Source organism: Chondrus crispus, genomic scaffold (genome assembly GCF_000350225.1).
Source record: "Chondrus crispus Stackhouse genomic scaffold, scaffold_384, whole genome shotgun sequence".
Lineage (NCBI taxonomy): Eukaryota > Rhodophyta > Florideophyceae > Gigartinales > Gigartinaceae > Chondrus > Chondrus crispus.
In genome coordinates, this window is record NW_005179277.1 from 25,923 (window position 1) to 38,737 (window position 12,815).

Consider the following 12,815-nt stretch of genomic DNA (forward strand, 5'->3'; position numbering starts at 1 on the left):
TGTAAGTGAGAATGATGAAGATGAAGATGATGTACCAACTGCTGTCGAAACTCCGAATGTCACCCCTCCAACTCCGAGTCCAGCCGTACGAAGATCGTCTCGAGTCAGCAGACCTCCCGGATCATGGTGGAGAAGCAACTTTGCAGCTGCTCTTCTTCACAGGCGCATGTCGCTATTGAGGGTCCCAAGACTTTCAACCAGGCAACCAACGGTCCTAGAGCTGCATTTTGGCAGACCGGCATTGACAAAGAACTTGCCTCGCAGACCAAAAATCGGACTTGGAAACTTGTTCCTCGATCTGAGGCGTCAAACATCTTGACATCTAGATGGGGTTTCAATGTGAAGCAACTGCCTGATGCAAATGGCAATATAGTTGAAAGTGCAAAAGCCAGACTGGTTGCTCGTGGATTTCAGCAAGTGCAAGATCTTGACTATACTGAGACATATGCCCCTGTCATAAAGTTTACCACTATTCGTCAACTTCTTGCCTTAGTGGCTCATTACGACCTCGAACTTCATCAGATGGATGTCGTAACTGCGTTTTTGAACGGCGACTTGGATGAAGACATCTACATGGAGCAACCCGAAGGGTGCATTGACAAAAGCAAAAGTGATCACTTGTGTAAACTTTTGAAAGCATTTTACGGTCTTAAACAAGCAAATCGTCAATGGCATGCCAAAGTGGATGATTTCTTAATTGGTGAATTGGGATTCGAGACTTCGCGTAGTGATCCTTGTCTCTACATTAAACGCATCGGTAACACTATCATGCTGATTGCACTTTATGTCGATGACTTGTTACTCGCTGGCAGCGATATCGATCCCATCCAATGGATGAAAGGGGAGCTTAATAAACGGTTTGAGATGAAAGACGTTGGTGAAGCAAAAGTCTGCATTGGTCTTGAAATTCAAAGGGATCGCACCGCCAAGACGTTGAGTCTCACTCAAACTAAGTATGCATCAAAACTGCTGAGAGTTTTCGAATGTCAACGTGTAACCCCTCTCTGACTCCAATGGAACAAGGTCACACAACCACGATTTCAACCGAAAACGACTCCGAAACAAATGTACCGTATCGTGAGGCAGTGGGATCCCTGATGTACTTGATGGTTGGCACTCGTCCAGACTTGGCATATGCGATTGGAAAGCTTTCTCAACATTCTGCCAACCCATGTGAGTCACACTGGGCAGGTGTGAAACGGGTAATGCGATACGTGCAAGGGACTCGAAACTTAGGAATCGTGTTTGACAATAAATCTAAATCGCCGGAGTTGTTCGGCTTCAGTCATGCTGACTGGGCCGGTTGTTCAGAATCTCGCAAGTCGACCAGCGGATATGTTTTCAAGTTCTGCAGTGGAGCGATCAGTTGGAGTTCCCGGAAACAGACTGTGGTTGCAACTTCAACGTGTGAAGCTGAGTACATTGCACTGTGTGAAGCGTGTAAGGAGGCGACTTGGTTGCGTCAAGTGGTTGCTGATGTTCTTGGACTTGATTCTGATCTCACGATTATGATGGGGTGTGACAATGCAGGGACTATTTCGTATGCACAGAAGGAATCGATCAATCGTCGTAATAAACATGTTGATGTGAAATACCACTATGTACGAGATGCTATTACGAGAAACATCGTGTCTTTGTCGCATTACCCGACCACTTCCAGGCCTGCAGATATCCTGACGAAAGCACTTGGGCGAGTTCTGTTCCAGAAGTTTGTAGAACTTCTAGGGCTTGCAGTAGCTACTTCTGGTAAAAGCATGTGATCGAGGGGGAGTGTTGTAATTCTACGACCACATGCCGATATGCATGACACACAACGACAGGTATGACACGTCTAAAAGCAAAAACACTCGGCGTGATGAGCTGAGCAATTTTGATTTTCAACGTGTACACGTGTGATTTCTGTCGACGGTTGCACCCTACAGTACTTCAGGACCAAGTTTGGTTTTCGACGTGTACACGTGTGAAATATGTACACGGTTGCGGTGTACAGTACAATCTGAGCATGTTTCATTTTCTCCGCCTGACACGTGTATGACCTGGACACATGTACTCATTACACTGTCGGACGCGTACAGTACGCCTGCAGTCTTACAGACAAAGTGTAGAACCTTGGTGGCGGGTGCCTGGCACGTGCCAAAGGTTTACAGCGTCCATGGAGTGCAGCACGGGTACAGTAGGACACAAAGATACCGTTGCGCGAGTTTTGAATTCGTAAGGCAAAATGTGCACTGTTGTAATTGACAGTGGACAGGACCGCACGAGAGATTCAGATTCATAAGGCAACGTGTGCGCTGTAAACAGTCCTTGCAAGATTCATTTGAATTCGTAAGGCAACGTGTGAGCTGTAAACGTGCCTTACGAATTTGTGCCACGCTGGATTTGGAATAGTAAGGGAATTTGTGCTTTGCTGTGCTTTGTTGTACTGCCTTACTAATTTCTCCGTCATGACAGTGGTAATTCGTAAGGCGATTTTCTGTTATGTTTGTTGGGCCATCGCCAGTTTGGCTGAGTAGCAAGACGGGCACATGTGTTAGAGCCAATTTATTTGTAGTATGTGTGTCGTAGTCTTTGGTAGTAGAGTTCTAGAAGATTGCAGAAGTGTATAAGTAGTGCCAGAAGTTGGCGACTCAAAGTAAATCGGTACCCAATCCTTCCACTTCACCTCATCAACGGTCCTTCGAATCCCCTTCGCCCCGCTGACCTACCATTATGCCACACCCGAAGCATTTTCCGTTGAACTGCTTTGGGGTGCTGTTCCTGTCAACGAATGGCCTGTATTTAGGGTTGGGTGGAGGGTTCCCATACGTGTCTACGAATAGCACGTTACCTAAAGACTTGTCGCCGATCCTGCCTCGCGTGGTCCTGGAGCTCCCTCCTTTCATATCTGCCGCTCTTTTTTCTTCTATGGCTTGAGCCCTCAGAGTAGCATACATCGTGGCGAAGTCGAGTTCGCTTGCCCGTGCGGTCGTGGGTCTTGCCCATCGATACGACCTCGCTGCATACTTCAGCCAACGTTTCTGCTCCTCTTCGGTTTGCAAGTTTTTGGGCACTAAGTTGATATGTTTGATGATTTCGTCTCTGACGTGCTTTAGACCTTGTACGATCGAACCTTTCTCGTTGGCTGAGTTGTATAGCGAAAGCGAATTGAGGTACTCAACGGTCGCCTCTTATGCTTTCCTACTGTGAAACCTGTCCAAGACGAACTTGTCCACATCTTCACAGCACTTGAACTTCGCCGGGTCACTCTTGAGCTTTCTCTTATAGTACGTTCTTGCTTCTCCTGCCAATATGTTTTCTATATTGCGAAGCGCGGCGTCCTCGGAGACGCCCCACTCAAATGCACACGACATATGCGATGTGTAAATGTCCTCCCAGTTTTCACCCTCGTCTCCGCCGTATTTATCCGAACGATCTTTGAAACGTGTGCTGAGTTGGCTCAGCACGCCTATCGTTTGTGTCCATGTCGGCTGTCCATTTCGTGCGAGACTCGGGGCGTTGCGGTGGTCTTGAGGCTGTTGGGCTACCTGTTCTTGTCCTGAATTGTCCCGCTCTCTCGGCTTGGTTTCATGATACGGTGCCTTGAATCTGAAAGGCGTGTATGCTGGTTCTGCTGGTGGTGACTCTTTAGGCATATCGATCATTGTCTTTGCGGGTTCTGGTGTCAGATTGCTCTTCCTCGTCCTCGCGGGTTGCGTGGTCGGCTGAACTCCGTGCGGTGACGGGTGCCCTTCCGAGCTGTACGAACGAGTGGTCTCACTTCGCCTTAAGGCTATGTTTTTCATGCCGTCTTCTACTAGCTCGCGGCACAGATCCAGTGCGTCTTTGGTCGCTTGCTCCTCCCCGTAGAATTGTGCAAGTGCCTTCTTTATCTACATGCCGCGTCGCTTCTGGATTGCGCATCCTTGCGCTTGTATCAGATCTCGGATTTCCTTATACATTCTGGGAGCGTTGCGGCCGTTTAGTGCTTCTTTGGAGAATAGAGTCTCCGGTGGGAGTAGCTCCAAGTAAGACTCCTGCAGCTGTTCTCCCGTCGTGTTCGTCGTGACCACTTCCTCCATCCATCGCCGAATGTACTCTTGCTTCACGGATCCCGCGTCTGCTTTCCATGCCAGATTGCGTACCGCCGAGGAAGCCCCCGCAAGACGGCTAGCTGGGTCACCTTCGCCTGAACTGTGTGAAGACATCTTACCAAGTTAGTTGCCGTAGTCCAGCGCCAGCTGACGATTCCGGAATGTTGTCGGACTGAGCAAAACAAGCAACTACTCGGACTTTCCTCGCCGTTCCTCCCTCCCTCTCTCTTGTCGCGCGCGCGCTCCCTAGTAGGTCAGAGCTTATTCACTAACAAGAGAATACCGAGGCCTGGAAGAAACAACAACAACAACACAGATCGCGGTATGTTCTTACCCCGCGTTCAGCACTTTACTGCGCCAAACCAAGATTCAATAAACATACGCTACCCTCGTCCCCGAGTAGGTCGAGGGATTACAATACTTAAGCTATGGTTTCTGGTAACCGTTCCCCTAGTTCGGCGTGTCAATTGCAGTGTAGGCACCCCTTGAGGAAAAAGGCGTATATCGCGCTCCATATATCACGCGCCTCTTCAGTGGTAGGCACCAGGTTGAATGTCCAAGTTCTCCCTCCATCGGGCGTGGCATATGTCACTGTAATGGAAAGAGATCCTAATTACACCATCACATGATCACGGTTGACAACAGAAGCAGCTTCGTCGCGCAAGGCACTCCCCTTAGGTGTGACCTGGCGTGAAGTTTGTCCTTCCAATGTGCTGTACCATCTGGCTACGGGCAAATCTTCGCAAATCGAAGAAAATCGATCCTCAAGCACAAATGTCGAGTTCACTGCGCAACCGACTCCACAATTCTCTTTTTCAATGACCTGAGGATGTGTCACCTGTTTCTTCTTTCGAACTGTAAGTCTGTTTCCTCCCCCGCTATTTCTTTTGGCTTTCCGTTGCTCAAACTCTTCGAACAAATTTTTTACGTCAAATGTTTCGCCTCTTTGCCGCCTACAAGAGCTCAATTGGGCAAAGGTGACGTCGTTTGAGTTCTCGTAGGACCACTATGTTCCCGAAAAACAGTATTAGTGAAATATTTCGTTGTGGTCAGCAAGGAAATTTCAGAAAGTGCTCTCGACGGAAAAAGATTTGTCACAAATCTCCCGAACGCGTCTGAGAAGCCGTCTACCTGCCTCCCTCCTCTTCATTTGATGCAGCTGCTGCAGGCCAAATGTATTGGACCGAGGAGAGTGACTGCAGAAAGTATCAAATGGCGTGCCACAGCCCTTTTCTTTATTCTGCACAGCAGAAACAAACCTGTAGTCCACAAGCCATAATCCAGCAGTGACGAAATATTTCTCGATTACTGGTTTTGTTATGGCTTTTTATCGTGCTGCTGCTAGTTTTAGTTTGAAGGCAACATTGGCAAACCCAATATGGCAATTAGACAGCAATTCATCGCGTGCAGCTCGAATGGATTGCTGAAATACACGGTTGATTGCCTGGTCACAAGGCTGCAAGAAATGACTAGTGTTTGCAGAAAGGCGAACGATTTAGACGTTGTTTTCTGCACCATACTGCAGCCATTCTAGACTGCTACGGGACGCATGCCCGTCCAAGATAAGCACAACTTTTTTTCGGGGCAAACGTGCTTGCGAATGAACTTTGTCACGTGCTCCAGTGCATCTTTGATGACTTCACCATCAATTGAGTCATTTGGAGTCCCACATATTGGAGTGAAGGGCGGGCACCAATTGGTTTTTGTGAGCCAGTTCAATGACCCATCCAGACATCGGAAGTCTTTTTCCTGGAAAGGCTTCAACCACCTTGACATTACCTTTTTCCCAGAGGCAATTAAAAATAAAGGAGCAAGGAGGCCTGATGCGGAAGCAGCTATGCCTGCAGTCACATGCTTTCCGTGATCTTTGACTGCTAGTCGTCTTCCGCTATGGTGTGAGGTAGCCGATGTGAAAGTGTGAATCTGTTTCCCGTACTCTGCCAGCACACTGGTCCCATCCCAGTTCCACAGCCTTTTTGGGTCTTCAAAAATGCCCGGGTGCTTTTCTCTATTTGCAAGAGAACATCTTTCATTGTGGTAACATGGGCGAGGTTTTTTGCTCCTAGACGAGCGGCGGTAACATTCTTGGAGTTTCGATACGTTAGAGATAGATTTCGAGCACGAAAGGAGCGGATAGCGGCGGGGGAGGGAACATTATTGCGAAATCTGCGACGGCCGTCGTTGGATATTTTCGCTTGCATGCTTGGCATTGTACGAATATCAATTGCAAAACCTTTTTAGGACGCCTGGATAGCCCTTTGGCACCATAGTTCTTCCTGGGCGTCTTCGAGAACTTTTTTTCGCCCTGCGAATTGATGAAGGGGGTCAAGCAACTTTGAAAGTGCTTCTTTCTGACCCCCTCATAGGCGCTTTTTATGCGCTGAACTGTAGAGAGGCTCACATTCGATATGCTGGACGTCTCCCTGATGCTCTTTTGCGCTTGGAGTAGCTCAATAGCTTTCTCTCGCTTTTTGTTCTCATCCTTTCTTGGCTGTGTCTTCTTTTTGAAAGCCACGGCTTGAGACCGCATTGAAGGGGGCATTTTCCACGCACATTCGCGTTTGGAGAGATCTATGGAACGCGCGCAGTCGGTATATGATGTCTGGAAAGTTTTGGCGCAACCAGAACACTCGTTTACTTGTTATGACTAAAAATGTGAACGTGTTGCATAGAAAAAAAGTGTCCCAAATTAAGCCCTGTCCCAAATTGAGCCCCTGAGAACGGTACCCTTTTTTCTAGTTTTGCGGCGTCAGTACACTGTAGTCACTATTTTGGAGTAAGTCTAATTACGGTACCTGGGTGTACCGCAGCGCATGAGACCGCACACGTGGCGCACACGTGGCGGATCAGGTCGCTTTCGTTTCATCGTAGATCTACACCTCGCGCGTCAAAAACTACGCCAGATGGTCCTTTTTTTCTGTCTCCATAAAACGCTCGGATCTCAATTTCCCCGACCAGCCAGTGCCGTCAGTCACGACATCACAACGTCTGGCTCTTTCTCGCTTCTTGTACATAGCTCATCAAGGAGTTTTCTACCACTCGGAAAAGAATCAGATGCCTTGCGCCTCCAAGCAAAAGTCAACCTTCACCGACGTCGCCTCCGGCAGGATCGACAGAGAAGACAATGAAGTTCCAAATTCGAATACGCTCTTTTTCGTTCCACATTTCGTAGCGAATCGCTTGCCTAATCACAATTTCCGTTCTACCGGTGTCTCCTATCCGCGTTGTCCTCAACATTCCTTTCACTTCAGGAACCACCTCTGTGTGGGGGGCACGTCCCTGTTGCAAACGGCGGGTAAACTGTCATCTATCCGCGACTCTTCCCCGACTCGCAGAAAGCGCGCATCTCTTCCAACATTCATGCTCACTGTGGCAGATTCTGATTCTGGTCGAGATGCCCTGCAGCCTTCGTCGCAAGTTCAGGATCTGCCCAAGCGACCTATTCGTAGGCCTCTTGGCCGTACTAACGGCGAAAGTTCAGCGCGTAGCTCTACGAAATCCCCATCACAGACTAGCGAAGCAATGCGGTTGCAAGGATCTGAATGCTTGGCAACCGGGGATTTCACACAAGCAAAACGTCTGTTTCAACGTAGTGTTGATGTCGATCCGACAAATGGTCGGGCTTGGCAAGACCTCGCAACGGCTGTTGAACGCTCGTCGCAGGGGAGCCGGCTTGACAAGGTGAAAGTATTAGAAGATGGCCTTCGACACAACCCATCAAATCCGTACTTATGGCAGTCGCTAGCAGTCGCTAATCTTCGAATGTCCAAATTAGAGGAGGCATGCCATCATTGTCAACAGGGTCTACGAAGAGATCCTTCCCACGCCTCGCTCTATGTAACATGGGCAACTGCGGAAGAGAAGCGATTTGATGTGGCAACAGCTCGAGGGATATACGAAAAGGCAGATGAATTCGCCACACCGGGAGCGAAACTGTATCATTCGTGGGGCCGTATGGAGCTGGGACAAGGAAACAAAGCGCGAGCTCGTGAGCTTTTCGAGAAAGGCCTTGAGTGTGATTCTCGAAATCATTACATATGGCATTCATTAGGTTCTATGGCGAGAGCGGATCACGAGGCTGGTCGTGCTCGCGATTGCTTCGCGAAGGCTCTTCAATCGGATATGAACAATGTTGTCGTGCTAGAAGAGTGGGCTAAACTGGAGGCATATGAAAAAAATTACGGTCTTGCTCGGTCTCTATTCTCACGTGGAGCAGCGGCAAACAGAAGAGATGTTCGCATTCTTCACAGTTGGTCCCTCTTTGAGTATCAGGTAAGTTACGTGCATGCAGGATGCAAAAAAACCCTTGAGAAATCATCACTGACAATTTCTTCGCCATCAATCTCCACATCACATCGTCTTTCCGGCAGATGAGATCTTATCAAAGAGCAAAGGAACTCATTCGAAGTGCGGTCCGCATATCTGACAGAGACTCCATATTGTGGAATCACTATGCCAAAGTTGAGGCTGCACTCAAGAACTACCCCAGGGCTCGTGCCCTGTTCAACAGAGCATGTGACGTGAATCCTACGGATTGGTACGTACTCACTGATAAGAGGCTTTCTGGAGTGAGAGGCTCATCAACTTCTGACTGTTTTGCTTCATATGTTGGGCATTTATCAAACGGTTCTGTTTACATGGTCCGTTGTTGACTATAACAATTCCGGTTTCAATACCATACTCTAGGCAATCCTGGGACAACTGGAGCGCGTTGGAACACAAACTTGGGAACAATAAGCAGGCCGCAACTTTGCTCCAGGAGGCTTTTCGGGTTCGGTTCAATGCAAAAGGTGCTTTCACGGTCCTTGCGAACAACATCTCAGACGCACCGCCGACTTTAAATCCCATGGATTCGTAACATACTCTTAACCAGCGTAGTACAAAGTACAGAGTTGTGCAAGCCTTCCGCGAATGTCGCAGGTACACTTGTTCAAAGCTTCCGCTGTGGTTGCAATTATTCATGGTACGTTCAAAACAGTTTCCAATGTAGACATGCCCATCAGAAGCTGCGGGCCATGCGGGGGCTTAGTTTGTTCTTGGGTCATAATGCGCCGGTACGACGCTTGGACGGCAGTAGTGTGTGGTGCACTGCGGAATCGTCAACAGGTCTGCTTCGCTTATGAGGTGTGAAAGCGGGAGAAGAGGTTGCCGAATTGGGTATTGCTGGTTGGGTTCTTTCAAATCCGTGGACCTGCGCATCAGGACCATCAGGCGTCTGGACTTCAAGCGGGGCAAAACACCCGTTGATATGATCCTGCTCGTAGAGACAAAAGTGCTCGTTCCAAAGAGAAAGAAACGAATTTGAAGTCTGGCCATTCTTTGATGAGAGCATACTGTAGGCTCGATACACTCTTGTATCACGCAAAGCTTCGTACAAGTTTGCGCCGTAGGAAAGTTCCTGGACGGCGTCTACCACTTTCGGCAAAGACTGAAAGTATTCGATCCGCCCCTTCGCTACGTCAAGCTCTGCACGGTATTCATCGTCCTTGCTAATACAACCTCTGTTCACCGAACCAATAAGGTGTCGACCCGAAGTCCGTTCTATGCGATGGAATTCTGGAAGACTTGAAACAGCAGCCAAGTAGTTTTCCGTGTAATCGGGCTCAAGTGATTCACCAGGAATTTGTACGTCTTTTTCGAAATATGCGTCTGAGACGTGTGGCAGAAGCAAGGATGGTGTGTGACGGCGTTTCCTTCGAGCAATCAAAATGTCATCGATTGTACCCACGACAGATAGAAAATATACGTGAATATCCGTCTCTGTCGAAAAGTTATATACCCTGTTGATTCCCTGTGACGTCGCCGTTTCGTTCCACAGGGATTCCAACACCAGGATGTGCGAAGAATGAAGAGCTCCCCAGCCAGCTTCTTCACAGAAATCAACGGCAAAGCCAACAGGAGCAAGTAGAACAGCCCCGGATGTACAGTTGTAAAAGTTGTTGATCTGAACAATTCGTGCCTCCTCTTCAGACAATAGGTCACAAAAAAAGACTTCGCATTCAGTGCAATTTGCTTGGATAGCCGCAATTACTTCTTTTTGTACTTCGGGCATTGCACAAAGGATGACAAGCTTGCCGTTCGACTGTGCTGTGGCGTCGCACATTCTGATCATGGCCTCAAACTTTGCGTACTTGATAGAAGCCGTAACTTTTTTCTGAATCACTTTGTGCAATTTCTTGAAGACGGCTTGAACACAAGGCACCTTTCTTGCGATTTCGTCTTGTGGTTCTTCATTATCTAATCGCGTGCACAAGAGCTGCAGCAATGCCAATATGCTAGTCGAAGCGAGCATGAGAACGTGCATGGCCACGTAGTTACTGAGCTCACCCTTCTTCCTCGAAGCCAGCACCAACTTGGCGATGTCGTCATATATTTCCCTATGCGCTGGAGAAAGTTTTAAAAATATCGTGGTCTCTCTCAATTTGTGACCCCTGCTGCTCTCGACACCACGATTTAGCGTTTCTCCGTCCACTTCGTGAACTACGTATTGAAACATCATCTCTAATCCTTTTTCAATTGGGGATACTTGCCGATTTTCACCAAGGCATCTTGTATTCATGTTGCAATGGATTAACTTACTGAGAAACACTCGCAAATATTCTTCCAGCGAACCAAGAAACTCTGGCACAGCCCAGTCGATGATGCTCCAAAATGGAACCATGTTATTGATCCGCGGTAGGTTGGTAAGTGCGAGGCGCGACTTCGTTTTGATTCGGTTCAGTGAACGTCGTAGAGCCGGTTGCAATGTGAGAAGGCGGGAGGCTTCATCTAAAATGACGATTGAGGGCCCTGGACGACAAATCAAACGAATCGTTGCAGCCCTCTGCTCGGTTGACGACGATGGTGCGTACAAAACGTCACGGTACACATCAAAAGGACACAAAAGCACACCGCCCTGTTCGTTCCATCGCTCAGCGTCTTGCGCCCACGTTCCAGACTGCAAAATAGATACGGAAACACCACGACAACACTTCGCTGCTGCCATCCATCTATTGACCGAACAGCGGGGACAAAATATGACTATTCTTTTGTGCTTATGTTGAGGTTGAGCATTGACAAGATAGCAAAACGTTAAAACCAACAAGGAACTTGGATAGCCAATTGGTGGATTGAAAACGGCTCCTGCGCAGGTGTCAGCGATCATATAATGCCAAAGATACCGCAAGGCATCCAGATGTATCTCGCAAAGTTCACCACTTTTGTCATGCAGCTTTTTCAAAGACCTGCAATAATCAACGGGAAGGCGAATTGTGCCATCTTTGCCTTTCCAAATGCAGTAGTACTTATCATCTTCGGAATTTCGCGGGGGAAACCCCTTACGGCTGTTGATTAACTGTTTCCAGCGATCTCTTACGTCTCCAGAGAGGCTTTCTCTCCCTGAAAACATGGGACTGGTTATCTTAGGAATTGGTTCTCTTCGTGGAGAGGGAGATTCTTCTTTGATCTGGATGACAGGTACGCTCTGGACCTCACCCGGTATGGTGATGACCTCGGGCGTATTGCGTGCCTCATGGGACGGTTCCACTCTTACTTCTCTACTATTTACATCGGTAGCGCCTTGCGGTGCGGCTTGTGCTTGACCAGCCCCCTCCACAGTTGCACCATGCGGTGGCAGGTGACTTTCACGAGTGGCCTTCAATGTCCTCATCTTACGGCTGTATGCATCGTTGTACAATCGCAAACAGTCCCCTGCAAAAGATATTGAATCTGGAATGCGATTCCGCATAAGGAATTCCAATAGCTTGATGAGACGTCTGGAGGGGTGCCGTGATGGGATTCGTTGGTCGTTTGCGAGGCGATGAAGAGAGTCCAAGAAGTCAGAAGGATAAACAGGCGGATCTCGCTGTGTGTCTTGCTGTGAAGTAGCAAGATCTTTCTGGTCTGTTACTTCGCCGAAATCAGGTGGAGCACGTGAGTGGGATGGTTGCAAGGGCGGCGTTTGTTTGAGAGGAGGAATTGGAGGGTTTGTACGGGAAGAAGTGGCTTGCACAGTTCGGAGAGGGTTGGGGGGAATCAACACATTAGCGGTGTGAATACTAGGGACAGTTGAGGTCGAAAGCGCAGCAGAAGGCACCCATACAAGTGGAGATGTATCTGCAACATGAGGGGAGGGACGATGAGGTTGTCTCCGCGGTAGTACAGGTGGGGTGGTCGGATTGTTCGCGGTCGCACCGGAAGCAGATGGTGCACCGTTTGATCGGGCCGCGGAAGGACGCCTCCTTGGCTGAAACACTCCCATTGTTAGTCAAGCCTTTACACGAGATTGGGAACTATATGTGTAGAAATGCTCATGTGTTAGAGCTGATACACTTGAAAAGTAGTGTGACGATGGGCCGGTGCGTGGATGGGAGAGAATTTTCCTTTTTGATGTTTGTGAATAGCTCTAAGCTGTAGAGCTCCTAAGTTTTTGTTGCTCAACAGATGGCAGCGGATAACCCTCATGAGTGGTCATCTGGACGAATTCGGAACTAAGGCACCGCTGCGCACACTTAATTTCAGTGGAAAGTATGGAGTGTTGAGTACACGTGTATATCACACTGGCTCTGGATCTACTGCAACCCTTTAATTAAACGTAATTGGTTGATGACTAAGGACAGCCTCCTTGGCATTACAGTATAGGCGTATTCGATGCACGGTTATTGTACAGCTCGCAGCAAGAATTTTTCGCTTGTCCCATATCTACTGTCCTTCTGTAAGCACCACCAAGTACAGTATGATAGGTTGGCAAGTAGATTCCTCCAAAGA

At 48.4% G+C, this 12,815-nt stretch overlaps 2 protein-coding genes; one reads left to right on the plus strand and one right to left on the minus strand.

Annotated features, from left to right (window-relative positions):
- The first annotated feature begins 6,883 nt into the window (after positions 1 to 6,883).
- Positions 6,884 to 9,024, plus strand: CHC_T00008881001 (TPR repeat-containing protein). XM_005718205.1 is given in 5 exon segments: positions 6,884 to 7,078; positions 7,149 to 8,342; positions 8,441 to 8,607; positions 8,757 to 8,928; positions 8,929 to 9,024. 4 exon segments carry the CDS (start codon positions 6,884 to 6,886, stop codon positions 8,926 to 8,928), a joined length of 1,728 nt encoding a protein of 575 aa, XP_005718262.1. The 3' UTR covers positions 8,929 to 9,024.
- A 4-nt stretch (positions 9,025 to 9,028) lies between these two features.
- On the minus strand, positions 9,029 to 12,522 carry CHC_T00001018001 (hypothetical protein). The gene is made up of 3 exons (XM_005718206.1): positions 12,490 to 12,522; positions 9,160 to 12,294; positions 9,029 to 9,094 (listed from the first exon to the last, which is right to left on the minus strand). The coding sequence occupies exons 1-3, from the start codon at positions 12,520 to 12,522 to the stop codon at positions 9,029 to 9,031; spliced, it is 3,234 nt and encodes a 1,077-aa protein (XP_005718263.1).
- Between the last annotated feature and the right edge of the window lie 293 nt (positions 12,523 to 12,815).

Bases quoted from the DNA above. Each gene is read 5' to 3' on its own strand.
- CHC_T00008881001 (XM_005718205.1), top strand. From the start codon at position 6,884: ATGAGACCGCACACGTGGCGCACACGTGGCGGATCAGGTCGCTTTCGT. The intron at 7,079-7,148 runs GTACATAGCTCA...TCCAAGCAAAAG, and splicing joins CTGGCTCTTTCTCGCTTCTT to TCAACCTTCACCGACGTCGC. The intron at 8,343-8,440 runs GTAAGTTACGTG...TCTTTCCGGCAG, and splicing joins GGTCCCTCTTTGAGTATCAG to ATGAGATCTTATCAAAGAGC.
- CHC_T00001018001 (XM_005718206.1), bottom strand. From the start codon at position 12,522: ATGACCACTCATGAGGGTTATCCGCTGCCATCT. The intron at 12,295-12,489 runs GTTGAGCAACAA...GGAGTGTTTCAG, and splicing joins AGGGTTATCCGCTGCCATCT to CCAAGGAGGCGTCCTTCCGC. The intron at 9,095-9,159 runs GTGCACCACACA...GAACAAACTAAG, and splicing joins GACCTGTTGACGATTCCGCA to CCCCCGCATGGCCCGCAGCT.